Source organism: Acinonyx jubatus, chromosome A2, assembly GCF_027475565.1.
Source record: "Acinonyx jubatus isolate Ajub_Pintada_27869175 chromosome A2, VMU_Ajub_asm_v1.0, whole genome shotgun sequence".
In the NCBI taxonomy this organism is placed as follows: domain Eukaryota; kingdom Metazoa; phylum Chordata; class Mammalia; order Carnivora; family Felidae; genus Acinonyx; species Acinonyx jubatus.
In genome coordinates, this window is record NC_069383.1 from 27828708 (window position 1) to 27847189 (window position 18482).

Sequence of the window (18482 nt, forward strand, 5' to 3'; positions counted from 1 at the left end):
CTAAGGAGACTAACAGTTCAACAAACAAGTAATTATAGATGATGATGTAAGTATAACTTTACTGAACTTGATGAAGCTTTTTCCAAGAAAGAACCAGGTTCGCAAAGTTTATTGCTAAGAAAATATGGTAGGTATCATAACTCTCAAAAAATCATAAAGAATATGAACTCTGAATCTCTGCACATGAATTTTTTATAACTTGTTATTTTCTAAAGTTTTTTTTAACTTTTTCCATTTAGCATCTTTTCAACTCTTTTCTCATGACTCCACTTAAATGTTAAAAATCTGTGAACACTTCAACATGATATCTTCCCTCCATCATCAAACTGGATTCTGATTTACAAACTAGGCTGAAATAAATCAACATCAGTATCTAGATTCAGGAACTGGCAAAGAGGTTAGAGATACCAAATTTTATTACACTATGTTACTCAGCTCATAATTCTTCAAATCTTTTATCTTACCTTTGATATATGTAGCCAGTGAAGTAGACAATTTTTTTCTTCATCATTAGGAAATTTCTTGACTTTAAAGCTTTCTCTCTCTACATTAAATGGTTTATGATTTATCTTTCTTATATTGTTTTGGTACTTGTTCTTTCTTTTCTGGAAAATCTAAATCTATCTATCTATGTGTATATCCTTTGCCCAATTACTAAGAGATTTCCTTATTGGAAATATCTTTTGATTATCATCTCTAAGTATTCATTCTCTTTATCAGTATTTGGAAAGAAAAGACCTATTTATATGAAAAAATCCATTTTCTCAACCCTTTTAAATGTCATATATTTCCTTAAAACTGAATTCTTTTTCCAAATAAGTTCTCTAATACTGCCCATCAGTGTAGATACGATAACAATGGAACAGATCTTTAAAAAGATCCTTCACTAAAAACTATGCAAAAATTAAATCTTTAAAAAATAAAATAAAATAAAATCTTTATCCAATAAAGAAATGCTCTTATAGTCTAAATAAAACCATTTAGGTATATAAAGTTAGCTTGAGGAATCCTTCACAGCTATCAGTTATAAAAAATATAAAAATTGTAGCTCAGTCATAAAGCCATACATTCCTGTGCCTTATTTACAGTTAGTTTTCTAATGTACTCTGAGGAACACATTCTGATGTTATTGTGAGTTAAGTATTAGGTTATGATAACCCAACATATTGCAAAAAGGTGCTTTTCAAAGAAATTATGCATGTAGAGGAGAAATGAAGCAAGCCTTGAATAGTCATTAACATGACAATCTTTTCAAAAACAAATGTATAATAAAAAACTAACTGAAATTTAACTTATAACTGTCAGTGACAAATGTATTTTGTACAGTGTTAGGTTCATAAAAGCAAGCTCACATTTTGAAAGGTACAATATTTGAAAAGTAAATAAAGTTAGGCCAGAAAAGAAATTGGGGTATTCCAAGAAATAAAACAAAATTAGTTTTCTTCTAAGTCCCCTAAGAAAGCATATTTTTAAAAACAGTCCTTAAATTTTTTCCAACAGAACAAAAAGTATATTTTACCTTTGCTTTTGTTTGCTGCTGGCCCTTTAGTCACCTGATGCCAAGCAGAGGTTGAGTGGCAAAGGATGCCTGTGGTGGCTCAGAGAAACATGTCATTACAGGGGTGACTCAGTCCTCCAAGTTAAACTGGAGGGTTGCATTAAATCTCTTTATAACCAAACTCAGACTGTCTTAAAAGCATATTGGTATAAATGACCATTGCTTTCTGAAAATACCCAACTTAAATTCACTGACTTAAGAAGGAAGAAAAGAACCTTTGATTGAAACTTTAGTTGGAAAATAGAGAGGTAAAGAAAACTATACTTAAAGATTTCCAGATTAAAGAGAAAATAGGAGATCAAGTGCTTTGTGTACTACAATGTATATTATTTAAAAAATAGATTCTAATGGGCTGTCTTTGATCATAATGGAATAATTAACTCTTGGTAAGTCATTAACTATCATCCTGAGTAAATATAACATGAATTTACTAGAACAAATGGTTCAAGATGATGCACTAAGCACATATATTTACTGCATCATTTTCAGCATACGTCCTTAGAAAAAAAAATATTATATGGGGCATATATATTATATGGCTCAGTCAGTTAAGCGTCTGACTTTAGCTCACGTCATGATCTCACAGTTTGTGAGTTCAAGCCCCACATCGGGATCTGTGCTGACAGCTCGGAGCCTAGAGCCTGCCTCGGATTCTGTGTCTCCCTCTCTCTCTGCCCCTCCCCTACTCCTGCTCTCTCTCTCTCAAAATTAAATAAACATTAAAATAATAATAATAATAATAATAATAATAATAAAGAAAGAAAGAAAAAAATATCACATAAAGCTGAAAACAAGAAGTGGTGACATGACCCAAAGGCTGAAAACAGATTGAATTGAATCAGAAATTTAAATTAAAAGAAAAAAAATTGTAGAAAGTTATTGCAGAGGTATGAGCTGTTCCTTCCATTGGCGAGAGAAACCCTAAGTACAGTGACAACAGATCCAAACAAAGAAGCATGTTGAGGACTAATTATCAGAGCAATCAATAAAATATTTCTTCCAGTATAGCAGAACTGGTGAGGCCACTCAGCTTCCCAGACTATGTAGACTTTATTTTTTTAGGTTTGTTTGAGTGATCTCTACACCCAATGTGGGGCTTGAACTCACAATCTTGAGATCAAGAGTCGCATGCTCTTCCAAAGGAACTAGCCAGGCACCCCTTGACCCCAGGACATTTAAAATCAAAGAAAGATCTTCCTAGGAAGGTTTCAGAGTTTGGCAATTGGACCAAATACAAAAGCAGAGTTGAACTGGTCTCCGCAGTGGGCATGGAGGGGATAAAAAAAAGGAAAGGCTGCTCAACCCAAGAAGAATTACATTCCTCTTTCATGTTAAGTTTCTCCTTACTTTGATCATTGTGAGGGTCCTACCAACCTGCCTGTTTTCTTTTCACATGCTCCAGATGGCATCTGACTTGTCAACATGCCTTAGCCCCTTTAACTGTCTGCATACAGTCCACCCTCCCATTCAACCTAAGAACCATGTTGAGTAAATATGTCCAAACACACACGGAGAGGGGAAATCCCTATGACAGTCTTTCAGTTGCTCTGGTCCTTCATGAATATAAATAGATGATCAAAGACCACCAAACATTTGATACACATGAACAATATGAAATTAATAAAAGGAACAATTGATCTTAAGGAAAGTAGAACAGAATAAAGTGTATAAGAAGAGCAACAATTTAAAAAAATCTAATTGGGGCGCCTGGGTGGCTCAGTTTGTTGAGCGTCCGACTTCAGCTCAGGTCATGATCTCGCGGTCCATGAGTTTGAGCCCTGCGTCGGGCTCTGAGCTGACAGCTCAGAGCCTGGAGCCTGTTTCAGGTTCTGTGTCTCCCTCTCTCTGAGTCTCCCCCGTTCATGCTCTGTCTCTCTCTGTCTCAATAAATATTAAAAAAAAATTTTTTTTAAATAAAGATAATGACAAAAATTTATTAAGACCCAGTGTAATTATGACATTCTGCTTCTGATTGTGAGGTGAAACAGTTAAGAAAGTGGGGGAAAAACAAGTGTCTGATCAAAAAATTGTGTCCAAATAAAAGGTACTGTGATTTTTTAACAATTAATGGGAGGTAAGACATAACACTGCTCTAATCAGACAAAGGGTCATTGTTTAGGCATTTCAGTAGAGGGATGGTCACTTTCAGGGTTTCTAACAGTGACTACTAACCATCTTGGAAAACATATTTCATTTACTAATGTGATTTATAGAATTTATACGCTGTTTTGCTCACAGATGCATCCTTTATTAATGTCTCTTAGAGCATTATAGCACAGGAATAGAGTTTAAGTTTTGATCTTTTATAAGAAAAATAGATGGGGCGCCTGGGTGGCTCAGTCAGTTGAGTGACCGACTTCAGCTCAGGTCATGATCTCATGGTTTGTGAGTTCGAGCCCCACGTCGGGCTCTGTGCTGACAGCTCAGAGCCTGGAGCCTGCTTCTAATTCTGTGTCTCCCTCTCTCTCTGTCCTTCCCCTGCTCATGCTCTGTCTCTGTCTCAGAAATAAATAAATATAAAAAAAAAAATTAAGACCTAAATGTGAGACAAGAACCCATCAAAATCCTACAGTAGTAAATGGGCAGCAATATCTTCAACCTAGGCTGCAGCAACTTCTTATTTGACATGTCTCTAGAGGCAAGGGAAATAAAAAGAAAAATGAGCTATTGGAATCTCATCATGATAAAGAGCTTCCACACAGCAAAGGAAACAACAAAACTAAAAGGCAACCGATGGAATGGAAAAAGATATTTGCAAATGACATATCAGATGAAGGATTTACCAAACTCAACACCCCAAAAAACAAATAATCCAGTGAAGAAATGGGCAGAAGATATGAACAGACACTTTTCCGAAGAAGACATCCAGATGGCTAACAGGCACATGAAAAGATGCTCAACATCACTCATCATCAGGGAAATACAAATCAAAAACCACAATGAGATACCACCTCACACCCATCAGAATGGCTAAAATTAATAGCTCAGGAAACAACAGATGCTGGCAAGGATGCAGAAAAGGGAGAACCCTCTTCTCAGCATTTGTGGGAATGCAAACGCTGATACTCTGTGCAGATACTCTGGAAAACAGTATGGAGGTGATCAAAAAATTTAAAATAGAACTACCTTACGACCCAGCAATTGCATTACTAGGAATTTATCCCAAGGATACACAAGTGCTGATTCAAGGGGCACAGACACCCCAATGTTTATAGCGGTACTATCAACAATAGCCAAATTATGGAAAGGGCCCAATGTCCATCGACCAATGAATGGATAAAGAAGATAAGGGATACACACACACACACACACACACACACACACATACACACACACAATGGAATACCACTCGGTGATAAAAAAGAATGAAATGCTGTCATTTGCAACAACATGGATAGAAATAGAGGGTATTATGCTAAGTGAAATAAGTCAGTCAGAGAAAGACAGATATCATTTGATTTCACTCATATTTGGAATTTGAGAAACTCAACAGATGAGCATAGGAGAAGGGAAGGAAAAATAAGATAAAAACATAGAGGGAAGCAAACCAAAAGAAACTCTTTTTAAATTATTTTTTTTAATTTAAATCCAAGTTAGTTAACATATAGTGTAATCATGATTTCAAGAATAGAATCTAGTGATTCACCACTTACATATAACACCCAGTGCTCATCCCAACAAGTGCCCTCCTTAATGCCCCTCACCCATTTAGCCCATCCCCCCTACCCAACACCCTGGCAGCGACCCTCAGTTTGTTCTCTGTATTTAAGCATAAGAGACTCTTTCTTAAATATGGAGAACAAACTGAAGTCTGCTGGAGGGGAAGTGGGAGGGGGCGATGGGTTAAATGGGTGATGGACATTTACTAGGGCACTTTTCAGGAAGAGCACGGGGTGTCTTATGTAATAGATGAATCATTGGGTTCTACTCCTGAAGCCAAGACAACACTGTAGGTCAACTAACTTGCATTTAAATTAAAAAAAAAAGAAGAAGAAGAAAAATAGAGGTGTGCCTATTTGTCTTTGGACCAGACATAATTGATGACTTCCCATTTTTATGAGACAGTTGACAAAGTGTTATAGTCTGGAAAACCCAAATTATGCAAGCCAAAATAAATTACAACAAAATTAAATGTTTTTCCTAATCTGTTTTAACTTGTGCAGATTTTTTTTTTTTACAAAGTAAAGTTTTGAAGAATCAGCTATTAGAAATGTGGTAGTTTCTTGAGTTTTAGTTTCTTTTGCTATTAAATTTAAGTGACATAAAGTGTAATGTTTTTTATTAAGAATAAAATGATTATCTGTGGGTTATAGGATTGGGATGTTTCCTATTTTCTTCCAGGTATTTTCTATATGTTTTCCCTTTTTATCTCATCTACCTTAATTCTTCTTCTTACACCATATTATTTTGGAGGCACTGCAAATTTAAACAACAGAGACCAGTGATGTGTGTCCTATGCTTGAAGCAGTCACTGGTTAGTGGCTAAAGTTGGCTATACCTCTCATTCTCTCCGTATCTTATTTTCTTCATTTTCAAATGGTGATATTTATTAATGTATGCCTTTTCCTTCTTTAATGGAATTCATTGCCTATCACAACCCTGATATCATAAAGATGAAAAACGTATCACTAAAGGATAAGAGCCATTCCTTTTCCTTATCAGGGCTTAGTGCCAACTTGAATAGTTGTAAAAATCATTTCTTGTTCAGGCACAAGAATTCAATTACTGTAATGTCAGCCTTGGTGCAGCAGGATACCAACAAAATAGAGGAATTTAGCAAATAGCCCTAAATTTAACTTACTCTATTCCACTGCCTCTTTAACTTTTACTTCTCCTGAAAATGAATGAATGAGTAAATGCACAAACAAGTGAAGTCTGAATCTGAGTGTGATCTATCCATCCACACTCTTTATGTACACCAAGATGAAGTGCATGTGAAAGTGCAATATTTGGAAAGCGTCAGACAGAAAAATATTTTCTCTAAGCTAAGGGAAATAGTACTTGGGATACTATAATCCATTTTGTTTATGAAAGAAATTGGTCTGGATTGTAACGAGGTCAGCCCAAGTAACCACATAAATTTTTCTTTTTTCAAAAAAAATTTTTTTGAACATTTATTTGTTTTGAGAGAGAGAGAGTGAGCACAAGCAGGGGAGGGGCAGAGAGAGAGGGAGAGAGAGAATCTGCACTGTGAGCATAGAGCCCGATGTGGGGCTTGATCTCAAGAACTGTGAGATCATGACCTGAGCCTAAACCAAGAGCTGGACACTTAGCCAACTGAACCACCCAGACACCCCGACCACATGAATTTTTCAAATGACTTATCATGCATTGAGAACTGAAGGGAAATGAATTGCTTAGATACCGTATACTTTACTAAAGCAACAAATAGCAAATCAAAGAATTTCCTATATGAATTCCATTTTATGGGAATCTAACAGGGCTTACCTTCTGATAAGGATGATTGCCAAATCAATTACTAAGAGCCCTAGTGATATTTCTCATAAAATTGAACCCTACAGCATTCAGTATAGATTCCCTTTTGCCCTATGACTTAGTATCCTGGGTTCAGTTGAATTTTTTAGAAATTCCCAATCCATGGAACACAAAAGCTAGAACATAATGGTTGCTTCTTTAGCTCCCATGTTATTGTCTGTTCCATATCCCATATGACCTTACTACAAATTTTCTAATTTGTTATACATTATTGGAGTTCTCAATAACATTGTAGCAATATCGATCTAATCCTAATAGATACTCTTATTTCTATCCAATTTAAGTGTGTATTTATTTTTTTTAATGTAGATATTATATCTTATTTGACTGGCTTTCCTCCAGAAGTTTCTCATTAATTATTAATAAAAAAAAAAAAGGAAGTACCTTCGCTCAGACTCTTAGTTCAAATAAAGTTAATGACCTGTCTCTCCATTCTGTTTGCTTTTCTTCCTGCATCAGTCACACTGGCCTTCCTGATGTCCTGAAACACTCCAGATCTGCTCCCATTTACAGGTTTTGTTGTTGTTGTTGTTGTTTTAATGTTTATTTATTTATGAGGGAAGAGAGAGCACTCAAGCAGGGAAGGGGCAGGGAGAGAGAGAGAGAGACAAAGGATCCCAAGTGGGCTCTGTGTTGACAGCAGAGAGCCCAACGGGGTGTGAGATCTTGACCTAAACCAAAGTCAGACGCTTAACTGACTGAGCCACCAAAGTGCCCTGAAAGGTTTTTGTCTTTACTCTTTCTTATTCCGCCTTCCAAGGTTGCCCTTCTCAGATGTATTTGCCAACTCCTTCTTCTGCCTTCAGGCCATCTCATCAAGGGGCTTATTGCCCCTGACACCCCCTAATCCATTCACCTTGCTTTACTCTTTTCCATAGCACTTATCACCATTTGATATATACGTATTTATTTATTGTTCAATTTCTTACAAGAATCTAAGCTCCCCAAGGTCAGGGACTTTTGTGTGTTCACTTCCTTATCACAAGTGCCCAGCATGAGCTAAGCACCCAGTAAACAATCACTCTATCCAGGAATGGAACCAATGATCACTTAAAAAATAATTTTTTTTTACTTTAAAGCCAATAAATATTTAGAAGTAGATTAAAGGAAAAAAGCGGCATTTTCTACTCTTCAGTATTTCAAGGAAAAATTGGCATTGCAATAGGGGGTAACAAAATTCAACAGAATGATAAATAAGGTCATGCTGAGAAACACTGAAAATTTAAAGTTAGTCATAGGAGCCTTATTCTTCTCTCTCAAGAGATCTGAAGAGTGTTGCCGGCAGGATTCCCCATGCCAGCCGTAGTAACAGTGACACACAAACCCGTTCTTCATGACCTTTACTGTCTTCAGTTTATCGGCTGGAGAAACGACGAATCTGAAACTCTTATTTAGGATGTATTTCTTAGCGCTGCTTTCAGGCATATGCAGATAGGCGGAGGACTCAGGTGCTTTTCGGACACACCTTCCATTATTGTTACATAGGCTTTGACTGCAGAATTTGGCTGCAGATGTCACATTAACTGCATAATGGCCCAATGGCCCTTGGATAGACTTTTGCACGGTTAAGCAGGCCTTCTGTAATAAAACAGAGATGCATTTAGATCACTCTTGAAATGTGGTTCTTTTATACAGGTGGTATTAATACTTGGAGTTTTGTATTTGGTAAGGCTGAGGAGGAAGATCATCAGCATTAATATGGTATGGTTATTTTAAGTTTAACTTTAATTGTGAAATATCTTCAACACTGATACTTAATATGCAGAAACATTGTAGGTCAGACTTTGCTAAGACTGCGTATAGCTATACCCTCGCTGGAAGCATTCACCCCATCTCCTTGCTTTAAATAGAACTCCAGATGTGTATCTCCCAGGCTTTATCCCTGAACCAATTGCATAGCCACCTACTGATGTGACGTCTCCACCTGCATGTCTCACAAGCATCTCAAACTTAACACATTCCAATCTGATCTCCTGATCCTCTTCCCAGACTGCAACTCTGGCGGCCTTCCCCATCTGAGCATATGCCAGCCTCCGCTTTCCAATGCCTGAGGAGCAGAGCCCTGGGGGTGCAAGTTGTGTGCAAGGCGGGAGGGTGTCTCTAACCAAACACCGGCGACCCCTTATGCAAGAAAGAGCCAGTACCTATGTGGCAGTTGTTTGGGGAGAACTTCAAAAGACAAAAATCATCATAAATGCCCCAAATCAATAAAAATTATATTGCCCACTTTGTCTCCTTTCTGACCCAGTCTCCCACACCCATCTTTAAAGCAAATGAACAAAGAACTTGCCCCATACTTCTCTTCCCCATACCTAAGACCTAAGCTTGCGGTGTGGGGAGGAGGTGCAGTAAATGTTTACCTACATAATAATAGCAAACATGTACTTGGCACGTACCATGTGAGACATATACTATTATTTCCCCCATTTTACAGATAAAGGAATTGTAAAGTCGATGACTTGCTCAAGTTCACATGGCTAGTAAGTGACAAAACATGAGCCCTGGACCCCAAACGACCCAACTTCACGCCTCCTGCTCTTAACAGCCCCATTGTCATAACTCATTCCATCCCAAATGATGTTTGGCTTTTATATGTTGGAGACTAGATGTTTTAATAACCGAAAATGAGACTATCTGTTAATACCTGGAAGTGAGGAAAAGCTACGGTTCAGAATTTTCACTTAGGCAATGTGACAGGCGAACAATAGACCATGCGAAAAGTCGGTTGTGAAAAATAATAGTTATTTTGTGTATGCATTACTAACAAGAGCAGATTGTTAATGTAATACATATATTTTTCCTCCCACGAGCGTTTCTATCATGGATAATCAGGCAATAAAATACCATTTTTAGAAAAAATCTATCCTCTTTAGTATGGATGAAAAATACTTATTTTTTAAATTTATTATTTATATCTTTCTCACATATAGATTATATCATTGCATCTACTGATCCCTGCAGAGTAGGCTTTATTTCAGTATCTTTTTTTTTTTTAATGTTTATTTATTTTTGAGAGAGAGAGAGAGACAGAGTGTGAGCAGGGGAGGAGCAGACAGACAGGGAGACAGAATCCAAAGCAGGCTCCAGGCTCTGAGCTGTCAGCACAGAGCCCCATGTGGGGCTCGAATCCACCAGCCGTGAGATCATGACCTGAGCTAAAGTCGGACGCCCAACCGACTGAGCCGCCCAGGTGCCCCTCTTTTTTTTTTTCTTTTTAAGATGGAGAAACTGAGACTCAGAGAGGCGAATTAACTTGCCTAAGATTATACTTCTAGAATGTAAAAATAGAATTCTCCTTTAGGGCTGTCTGATTCAAAAACGTATGCGCTTTCCACACTACGACTTACCACGGTGGCTGCCACAGAGTAGGTGTTCAAACAATGTTCGTCCCCATACTCTTTGAACTTCATTAGGGTCATCTGAGCAAATAACCATTCGGCTCTAATGTGAAAAATTAAAACAAAAACAATATCTAGAAAATGTTCAAGATGCTGACGGAGAAATCACTGCTTACCTTTGAATCAGAGTATTCGTATCCTCCCCACAGTATTATTCCTGCTGTTCCCAGTGAGGCACTCTCGCCAATTGTATGTACTAAATCTTCCTAAAAAAGAGAAGTATCACAAGTAGTTTCTGCCAAACTTAGTCATTGACATTTCAGTGATAAGACTTAACTCATCAATTGTGGTAAAAAACACATCGATAATGTTATCCTTGTTTCTGAAACAAAGCACTGTAGAGAATTATTAGAAAAGGCGATTCTGCCTTGGTGACTTTCTTTTATTTGCTAAATATTTATGATGTTCCAGACAATATACTAGACACTGAGCATGTAAAAATGGAACGGATTCTAGTTCCTGTCCTCAAGGAAGCGCTTTAGTGTGATGGTTGAGACAGACATAAAGACAACCAATTATAATTTGCTGGAACTCTCAACTCTGATGTTATACTACCTCTAACCACTGAACAATAATAATTTTTAAAAAAAAAGAACAAAGTTTGCTGTGATAAAAAAAAATCAAGTAAGTATAGTATAACAAATTAAGTTCTATATTGGCCTATTAGACACACAGATTAGAGGTACTGCTTAATGCTACATAGAAGAGTCTGGAAAAGCTTTCTTCAGGAGGTGAGATTTCAGATATGTCTTTTGAAATGAGTACACATTCATGAGATAGATTAGAGAGAGCAGAATTTGGTGTGCAGTAGGAGAATAAGGGCAGAGGTCCACGTGTAGAAAAGAAACATAGTCCACCTAGACAACTGCTGTAACTCCTGTGGTAAAGCACAGGGGACTGGGGAAGAAGGGAAGGCATCTGAATCTTTGCATATAAATAGGATCTAAATACAAAGTCTTTTCGGCTATTTTGAATTGTTAGGACTTGACTACAAAAAAAGTTTTAGTACTGGAAAGCCACCAATTTGCAACTTTGATAGATGCTTTTGGCTGTCACATACCACATGTATTGGAAGGGGAAGCCAAGAAGATAGCAAGGGGCATCCATTAGGAGATGATGGACACTGCTCAATGAGAAATGATGAGGGTCTCAACAAAGGCCATGTCGGTCCTTGCAAAGCAGAGGGGCAGACTGAAGAGTGATTTGGATGGATACTTATTAGATAATGAAAAGACAAAGGAGCTTGACTCTCAAGCTGGGTGACTAAGTAGATTATAATTCACCAAGACGAGAAACGGAGGAGGTTATGTTCATGTTTATAGACCAAGAGCAAAGGAACGGGGAATAAAGGAGGATGAAACAGAGAGATGATAGATGAAGGAACCTGCATTCTTCCCTTCCCTCTGAGGTGTGGAGAGCCAGAGATCCAGTGCAAAGACACAGTATTCAAAAACAAGGTTGCGAAGATGACCACGCCACAGCAAAACTTCCCTGCATTACGGAAAACCTCCAGTAACACTAGTGCTTGTGGTCTGCAATTTATCTAGGTAATACCAATAGAAAGGAAATCATCCTTCTATTATAATGCACTATTATACTAATATCACATTCCTTAAATATAAATCAAGTCGCTCACTTAAATTGAGACACCTCTGAAAGAATATATCAAGCAAAGCTGATATTTTAAATTATTTCATTGAAAAGTTATGTTATGTAGACAATAGGTAAGAAAGACCCATCTCATTTTTTGATATGTGAAGGCAACAGGATAGGATTAAAATGCTTCAATATAGGGGGACCTGTGTGGCTCAGTCAGTTGAGTGTCCAACTCTTGATTTTGGCTCAGATCACAATCCCAGGGTGGTGGGATAGAGCCCTGCTTAAGATTCTCTCTCTCTCCCCATCTGCCCCCCCTCTATAGCTTTTGATGAGTCGAGTATGTGGTCTATTGATTTCCAAAGTAGAGCTCAGAGATGATACGTCGCCATAATTTATGGCAGATGTCTAATAGTACAAAAATGGGGCAGTTATGAAAAAGACTTTTATTAAAATGTGGTTCGTCTCATTCTCTCATTTTCTATCAAGAGAAACTATCTCACTGTATGGACTATTGTCAGTTTCTACTGTTATTATTATTATTTTTTTTTATAAATTTTTTTTCAACGTTTATTTATTTTTGCGACAGAGAGAGACAGAGCATGAACGGGGGAGGGGCAGAGAGAGAGGGAGACACAGAATCGGAAACAGGCTCCAGGCTCTGAGCCATCAGCCCAGAGCCTGACGCGGGGCTCGAACTCCCGGACCGCGAGATCGTGACCTGGCTGAAGTCGGACGCTTAACCGACTGCGCCACCCAGGCGCCCCTCTACTGTTATTATTATTAATAACATATCATGTCTGACACATTGTAGTCACTCAGTAAATAATTTTGGAATGAACAAATGTAACCTAGTCTTTTCCCAAAAGGATTTGAGAAAGTGACATGATTCGAAAGATCTGTTACTTGAGGAATATCTTATCAAGAAGACTGCTAGGTATGACTGATGTCTTCAAATACCTGAAGAACTGACTTTTCAAAGAAGGATTTGATTTATTCTAGGTTACACCAGAAGGTAGAATTAGACTTAATGATGTGAATTATCCAGGGGCAGAGTAGACTCAACATACTCAAGAACTTTTTGGGAATTAACATCTTCCCAAAATGGCAATTTTTCTTCTGGAATAGGGAGAGCCCATCAAAAAGTGTTGAAGCAGAGGCCAGATAAGAAAGAATCCATGTTTGGGTCAGAGGTGGATTAGATAACTCTGAAATCTCCCAACTTTTTGTCAAGACACTAATACTCTTTTCCTCCTAAACATATTGAATAAACAACCCATTACTGAGTAATCCTCAACGATATAAATGTCAAGTCTAATCAATAGCATTTGGGTCAATAGATTTTATTCTAAAATATTTGAGGAATAATTGATACTGCTTTTAAATGCCCTCATCTCAAACATAAGTGGTCTAATAAGATGAGCTGTGTATTGTCTGTCCAATGGCCCTGTGTCTGTGTTGGGCACTGGAATCACAGAAATGTGAGCCACAGGTATGGATGGAGATGTAAGGGTTTTCTTATCTAGTCATCTACCCAGTGATTGAATCCCTACAATAATGTCCTATATAAATGACAATCTAGCTAAAGCTTGAACACTTCCAAGTGTCTGCAAACTCATTATCTTCCAAACAAGCTCATTCCCACCTCTTTGTTCTTCCTACTTTGTGTTATTTCTAAGGCAATGTCTGTTTGCATAAACCACTTTTAATGCCTTGATATTAGCCACTAGATCACATTGTAGTCTCTTAAATATAAAATTAATAGAATCTATGTTATTTTTGCTGAACTTAATTAAGACATAAAAATGAAATATAACAAAAACTATAATTGATTAATACTTTACCCAAGCTTTATTCTGTACCTTTTAGATTTGCAAAATTGGTGCTACTCTTTTATATTAAAAAGCTGATTCTGAAATTGCTCCAGGGTTAAAATTAATCTGTTACATCATTTAACTCAAGCTTGACAACTATTCTACAGGAAAACCCTGAAAATGCTAAGCTGATAAGAGTCATCATCCAAAAAACTAGGTAAACATCATGGGGCACCTGGGTAGCTCAGTTGGTTAAGTGTCAGACTTCAGATCATGATCTCACAGTTAGTGAGCCTGAGCCCCACATCGGCTCTCTGCTATCAGCATAGAGCCTTCTTTGGATCCTCTCTCTGCCCCCTGCCTCCCTCTCCCTGCCCCCTGCCTCCCTCAAAAATAAATAAACATTTGAAAATACATACATACATACATGCACACATAAAAACTAAGTAAACATCTAATTGTCAGTGATATTGTTTCAGAACTGGATTGACATTTGAAGAAATATGTACCTTTAATAATAAAATAGTGTTCTATTATTAAGGGTAAATAATTACCCTAAAACATTTTTTTCACAGATTTTGTATACTCATTGTACCAAATTTCCATTTTTTAGGTGAGTGACTACTTTTTCTTACCTGTGACAAAGCTTCAAGACTATGCAAATAAAATGGTCTGGAAAAAATAAAAACTGGCAAAATATAGTCATGTCTAGCCATCTCAGCGATCCTTATGGCTTCCCTAACTTGATAATGAACAAATTTCAAAGCATTTAAACTTGACTTCAATATTTTATCCAAATATATTGACGTATAAAGTGCTGTACTTTTTTCCCATAGCCACTGGAGTTGGTCATTGCGGGAAATTTCATCATTTGGGCATTTACCTGTGTAGATCTGTGGGTTTGTCCTATAATCATAATTGTAGCAGTCTGGGTAGAGATAAAAGCCCCATAAACACTTTGGTCTCATTTCTAAAGCCAATGTGAGAGTGGTGTTCATAAAACTCCTTCCAGCACTTTCGAATTCCTGTTGGGCAATTGTTTTCACTTTCATTTCTGACCAATCAGGATGGTGGTTTCTAGTGAAGGCTAAGGAGTGGTTTTTATATATTATTCTCTTGCCCCAATTTCTATCCCATTGGGGTTTCCAGCTTTCCCAGTCAATGACAACAAGACCTTCTGATCTCCACCAAGAGACAACTTTTGCAATGTCATCAGCTGTCTTCCTGAGGTGTTTAGAAAGACTCATATTCTGTGGTATCCCTCCATTAAAGGATTTCCCATCTTGAGAGAAATAAGGATAATACCCTAATTCATTTGGATAAAATATGGCAATTGTTGACCCCCTCTGAGTCTCTACAGGATTTGCTATAATATTAAATACTGGGAGATTCAAATCCACGTTGAAGAAATGTTGACACTGCATCGTTGGGGCAGCCCAGAACATGTTGAAAGGTTGGTTCTTGATCACTGGGGGCAGTACTGGTTTGAGGACTGAATGAGTGAACTTGATCAAGGGCAACAGCACTCCCGACCATGCCATCCACAGGTTATACATGGCTTGTAGTTTTCACCATTACAGCAGTCTTCTTAAAAACAAGAAGAGGAAAAAAATCAGACACAATGGAGTCAAATGTCCCTTTAGTTTTACACTACACAGGGAGTAGCAAATGAAGTAAACTCACAATGGTGTTCGAGCTGTTCTTTAAATGGTAGAACAATTTCTTTTTAAGACATAAGGTTTATTGCTCTCTAGGATTAATTTATAGTTTCATTTGAACCAAGGGAAGAAAAATGAGGCTTTTTTTAAAAAAAACACTGAAAACATGAAAACAAAATCCAGTGAATAAAAACTAAAGTAAAAGTTTTCACACATATTCTCAGCTATGCCAACTGTACATGCTAGATGTTCTGGCTTTAATTTCTTATTATTCTGACTACATTGATCTACACCATCGTGTACAGACATAACTTTGGTTGTAAGGGGAACTAGGAATGGATTGCCCTATCTCCTTATTGATTACTGGCAAAGTGACCAAGGACATGCCCTGTTGAATATTTACAAATGTTGATATTTTAACAAATATTAACTAGAATAAAAGAAATAACAAATGATACCACCAGTAAGCAATACCTTGCTTGCTATTGGAAATGCACTGGCCTCAAAGATGTGTTTGTCCGTTTGTTTATCCATTGGTTTTGCTTCATTTTGTCTATTTGTAAAAGATAGCAATCACCTTTGGAATTAGCATAGGCTAAAATAGAAAACATACATGGCATTTACCTGCTGTTGATTATGGATTCGGTGCTATCTTCTCTCAGGTATATAAAGAAGCCTAAAAACCTATTAGTTCTTTAACTTCATGGTTTTCTCTTGAAGAAATTGGGCTGTATTTTCACCAGTTAAATCTCAAATGAAACCTGGCTCTCTAAACCCCTTCTAAATAGTCAGTTGACCAAAAACTGCCAAAGAATCTTCCCAGAATACAAGGACTGCCTAATAAATGATGCATTCCAGCCAATGAGATCTCATTCTGCAAGCAGCAGAGTTGAAGTTATATATCCAAATTATTTTATCATGTACATATTTTTATATAAAGGAATCACAAATTTTTCTCTGATGTAATTAAACTCAGTATCTTTTTGAGAGTCATATGTTACTTCTTGTGTAGTTCTTGCTGTCTTTATTTAATATATTAAACGCAAGAAATGTTAGCAACCAAAATCATGTGTTAACTCATAAAATCGCACCCTAAGATTGTAAAGACTTTGGCATTATCTTGGTCCCTAGTATGCATTTTATAATGAACTTCTACTACAGTAACAAAATTATGCATTATTAAACAGTGTGAATTTTTAAATATAATTAATTGTTTCTTCGTAATCCTTACTGAGATTTTATTCCATTTTCTACCCATTTTTATCATTCAGAATATAAATCTGACCTAAATTTATTTATTTATTTATTTATTTATTTATTTATTTATTTATTTATACATACATACATACATACATACACATGCATACACACACTTTGGCTTTTGTTCATTGAATTTGTAGGAGCGCTGACAACACAGACTCCATCTTTGGCCCGCCATCTTGTTCATGCCTATGCAATGACCTCCCTTGGGGCTACGTGTTCCAGGCCCCATGGATGCTAATGTAAGCCCTGACTGGAATGGGGGAAGACTTGCTCTGATCTCCCCTTAAATGGTGCACAGAAGGCTCCTCGTTAGAGAATCAGTAGAAAGCCTATCATGCACAGATGGTGCCACTTTAGATAATTACCTTTTGATCTCACCAGCATGCCCCTCACTCTATAAAAGCCGTGGGTTAAGGTCTGGACTAGGTGGAGGATAGCTCAGATCCGAGGCTGCTCGGATCATTTTATGATCTAGGGGATTTTCTTGATTACAGATTTTAAGTGACAAAGGACATAACGGACAAGTTGGCCAGGTTCAGGGAGTGATGTGAATTTGGCTCTATGTAAAGGTACAGAGAGAAAAGTACAAGTGATAAAAATAACCTGGGAGTTGGGGTTTTATGCATCAAAGGCATGGTGGAGTGAGTTCTGATAGACTCCTAAAGGGAAGTAAATAATCCGTTTTAATGGTAACCTACTTGTCATTGGTATCTTAGATTTTTGCAGTGAGAAGTATTAGGGGGACAGGGCATCATTTGCCAATAGCATTCAGAGTTCTGTGAGCCTCTTTTTCAATTCTGCCAAGAACTGTGTCAAAGGTGAGAAAGATGTGGTTTTATCATGCTTTTGTTATACATTTTCTTCCACTGAAATGTAAACTTATTAAGATGGTTCTAAATATAGGTGTGTGTGTGTGTGTGTGTGTGTGTGTGTGTGTGTGTGTGTAAAGTCCAAATTCATGTGTGATTGGGGATTTCATTCTTTGCACTCAATGACAGAAAATCTTGTGGTTTTTTTAACATACGATAAAATCACCAGTCACTCTTTATTATGACAATGCATTATTAGGATCCAGTAAAAAAATCTCTTTGTGGTTTACAACTTCAATAAGTTTAGGGGCGCCTGGCTGGCTTAGTTGAAAGAGTATGTGACTCTTGATCTCCAGGTTGTGAGTTTGAGCCCCACGTTGAGTGTAGAGATTACTTTAAATAAATAGATAGATAAATAGGTAAATAAATAAATGAACTAAAAACTTAAAAACAACAAGGTTTTATAGCTATACTATAGAGCCTCTTAAAATATGTTGTGGGGGATTCCAAGCAAAGATGAAATTTTCTCTCAAGCCAGGGTCTTGTTTGCCTGATAATTGGAGCCCTGTTGAAGGCATTCAAATTGGTTTTGTGTTTTTGCTTTTGTTTTACCTGCAGGTTATTTATGGTTTTTATTTTCTCAGAGAAATAGTAATAGTTTTCCAAAAAAGAAAGAGGATGATTAAATCAGATTAGACTCACTAAAGTGTTTTGCTCAAATTCACCTGTATTTCCAATTTTGAATAAAACAACAAGCTAGGTCAATTTCAAATTATTTAAATATCTGTACCCAAAGAAAAGGAAGTAACAAAAATTCTCTAAAAAGCTTATGAGGTTTTATAATTTTTCCAGAAATAAGTAGGGAAATTGCTTTTTATCATATAGGCTTT

At 37.0% G+C, this 18482-nt stretch overlaps 1 protein-coding gene and 1 long non-coding RNA gene across 4 annotated transcripts in view; one reads left to right on the forward strand and one right to left on the reverse strand.

Annotated features, from left to right (window-relative positions):
- The window catches only part of LOC128314727 (uncharacterized), a 56888-nt gene that overhangs the window by 6035 nt on the left and 32371 nt on the right, over positions 1-18482 (forward strand). The window lies entirely within an intron of this gene.
- LOC106970632 (hyaluronidase-4-like) lies at positions 8101-16336 on the reverse strand. 3 transcript variants are annotated; one of them, XM_053218140.1, is made up of 4 exons: positions 16145-16336; positions 14498-15446; positions 10569-10658; positions 8101-8632 (listed from the first exon to the last, which is right to left on the reverse strand). In XM_053218140.1, exons 2-4 carry the CDS (start codon positions 15416-15418, stop codon positions 8186-8188), a joined length of 1458 nt encoding a protein of 485 aa, XP_053074115.1. In that variant the 5' UTR covers positions 15419-15446; positions 16145-16336; the 3' UTR covers positions 8101-8185. The 3 variants fall into 3 exon arrangements, with proteins under 3 accessions (XP_053074115.1, XP_014922777.3, XP_053074116.1); XM_015067291.3 differs by having other exon boundaries at positions 14498-15449; XM_053218141.1 differs by lacking the exon at positions 16145-16336 and adding an exon at positions 15995-16122 and having other exon boundaries at positions 14498-15449.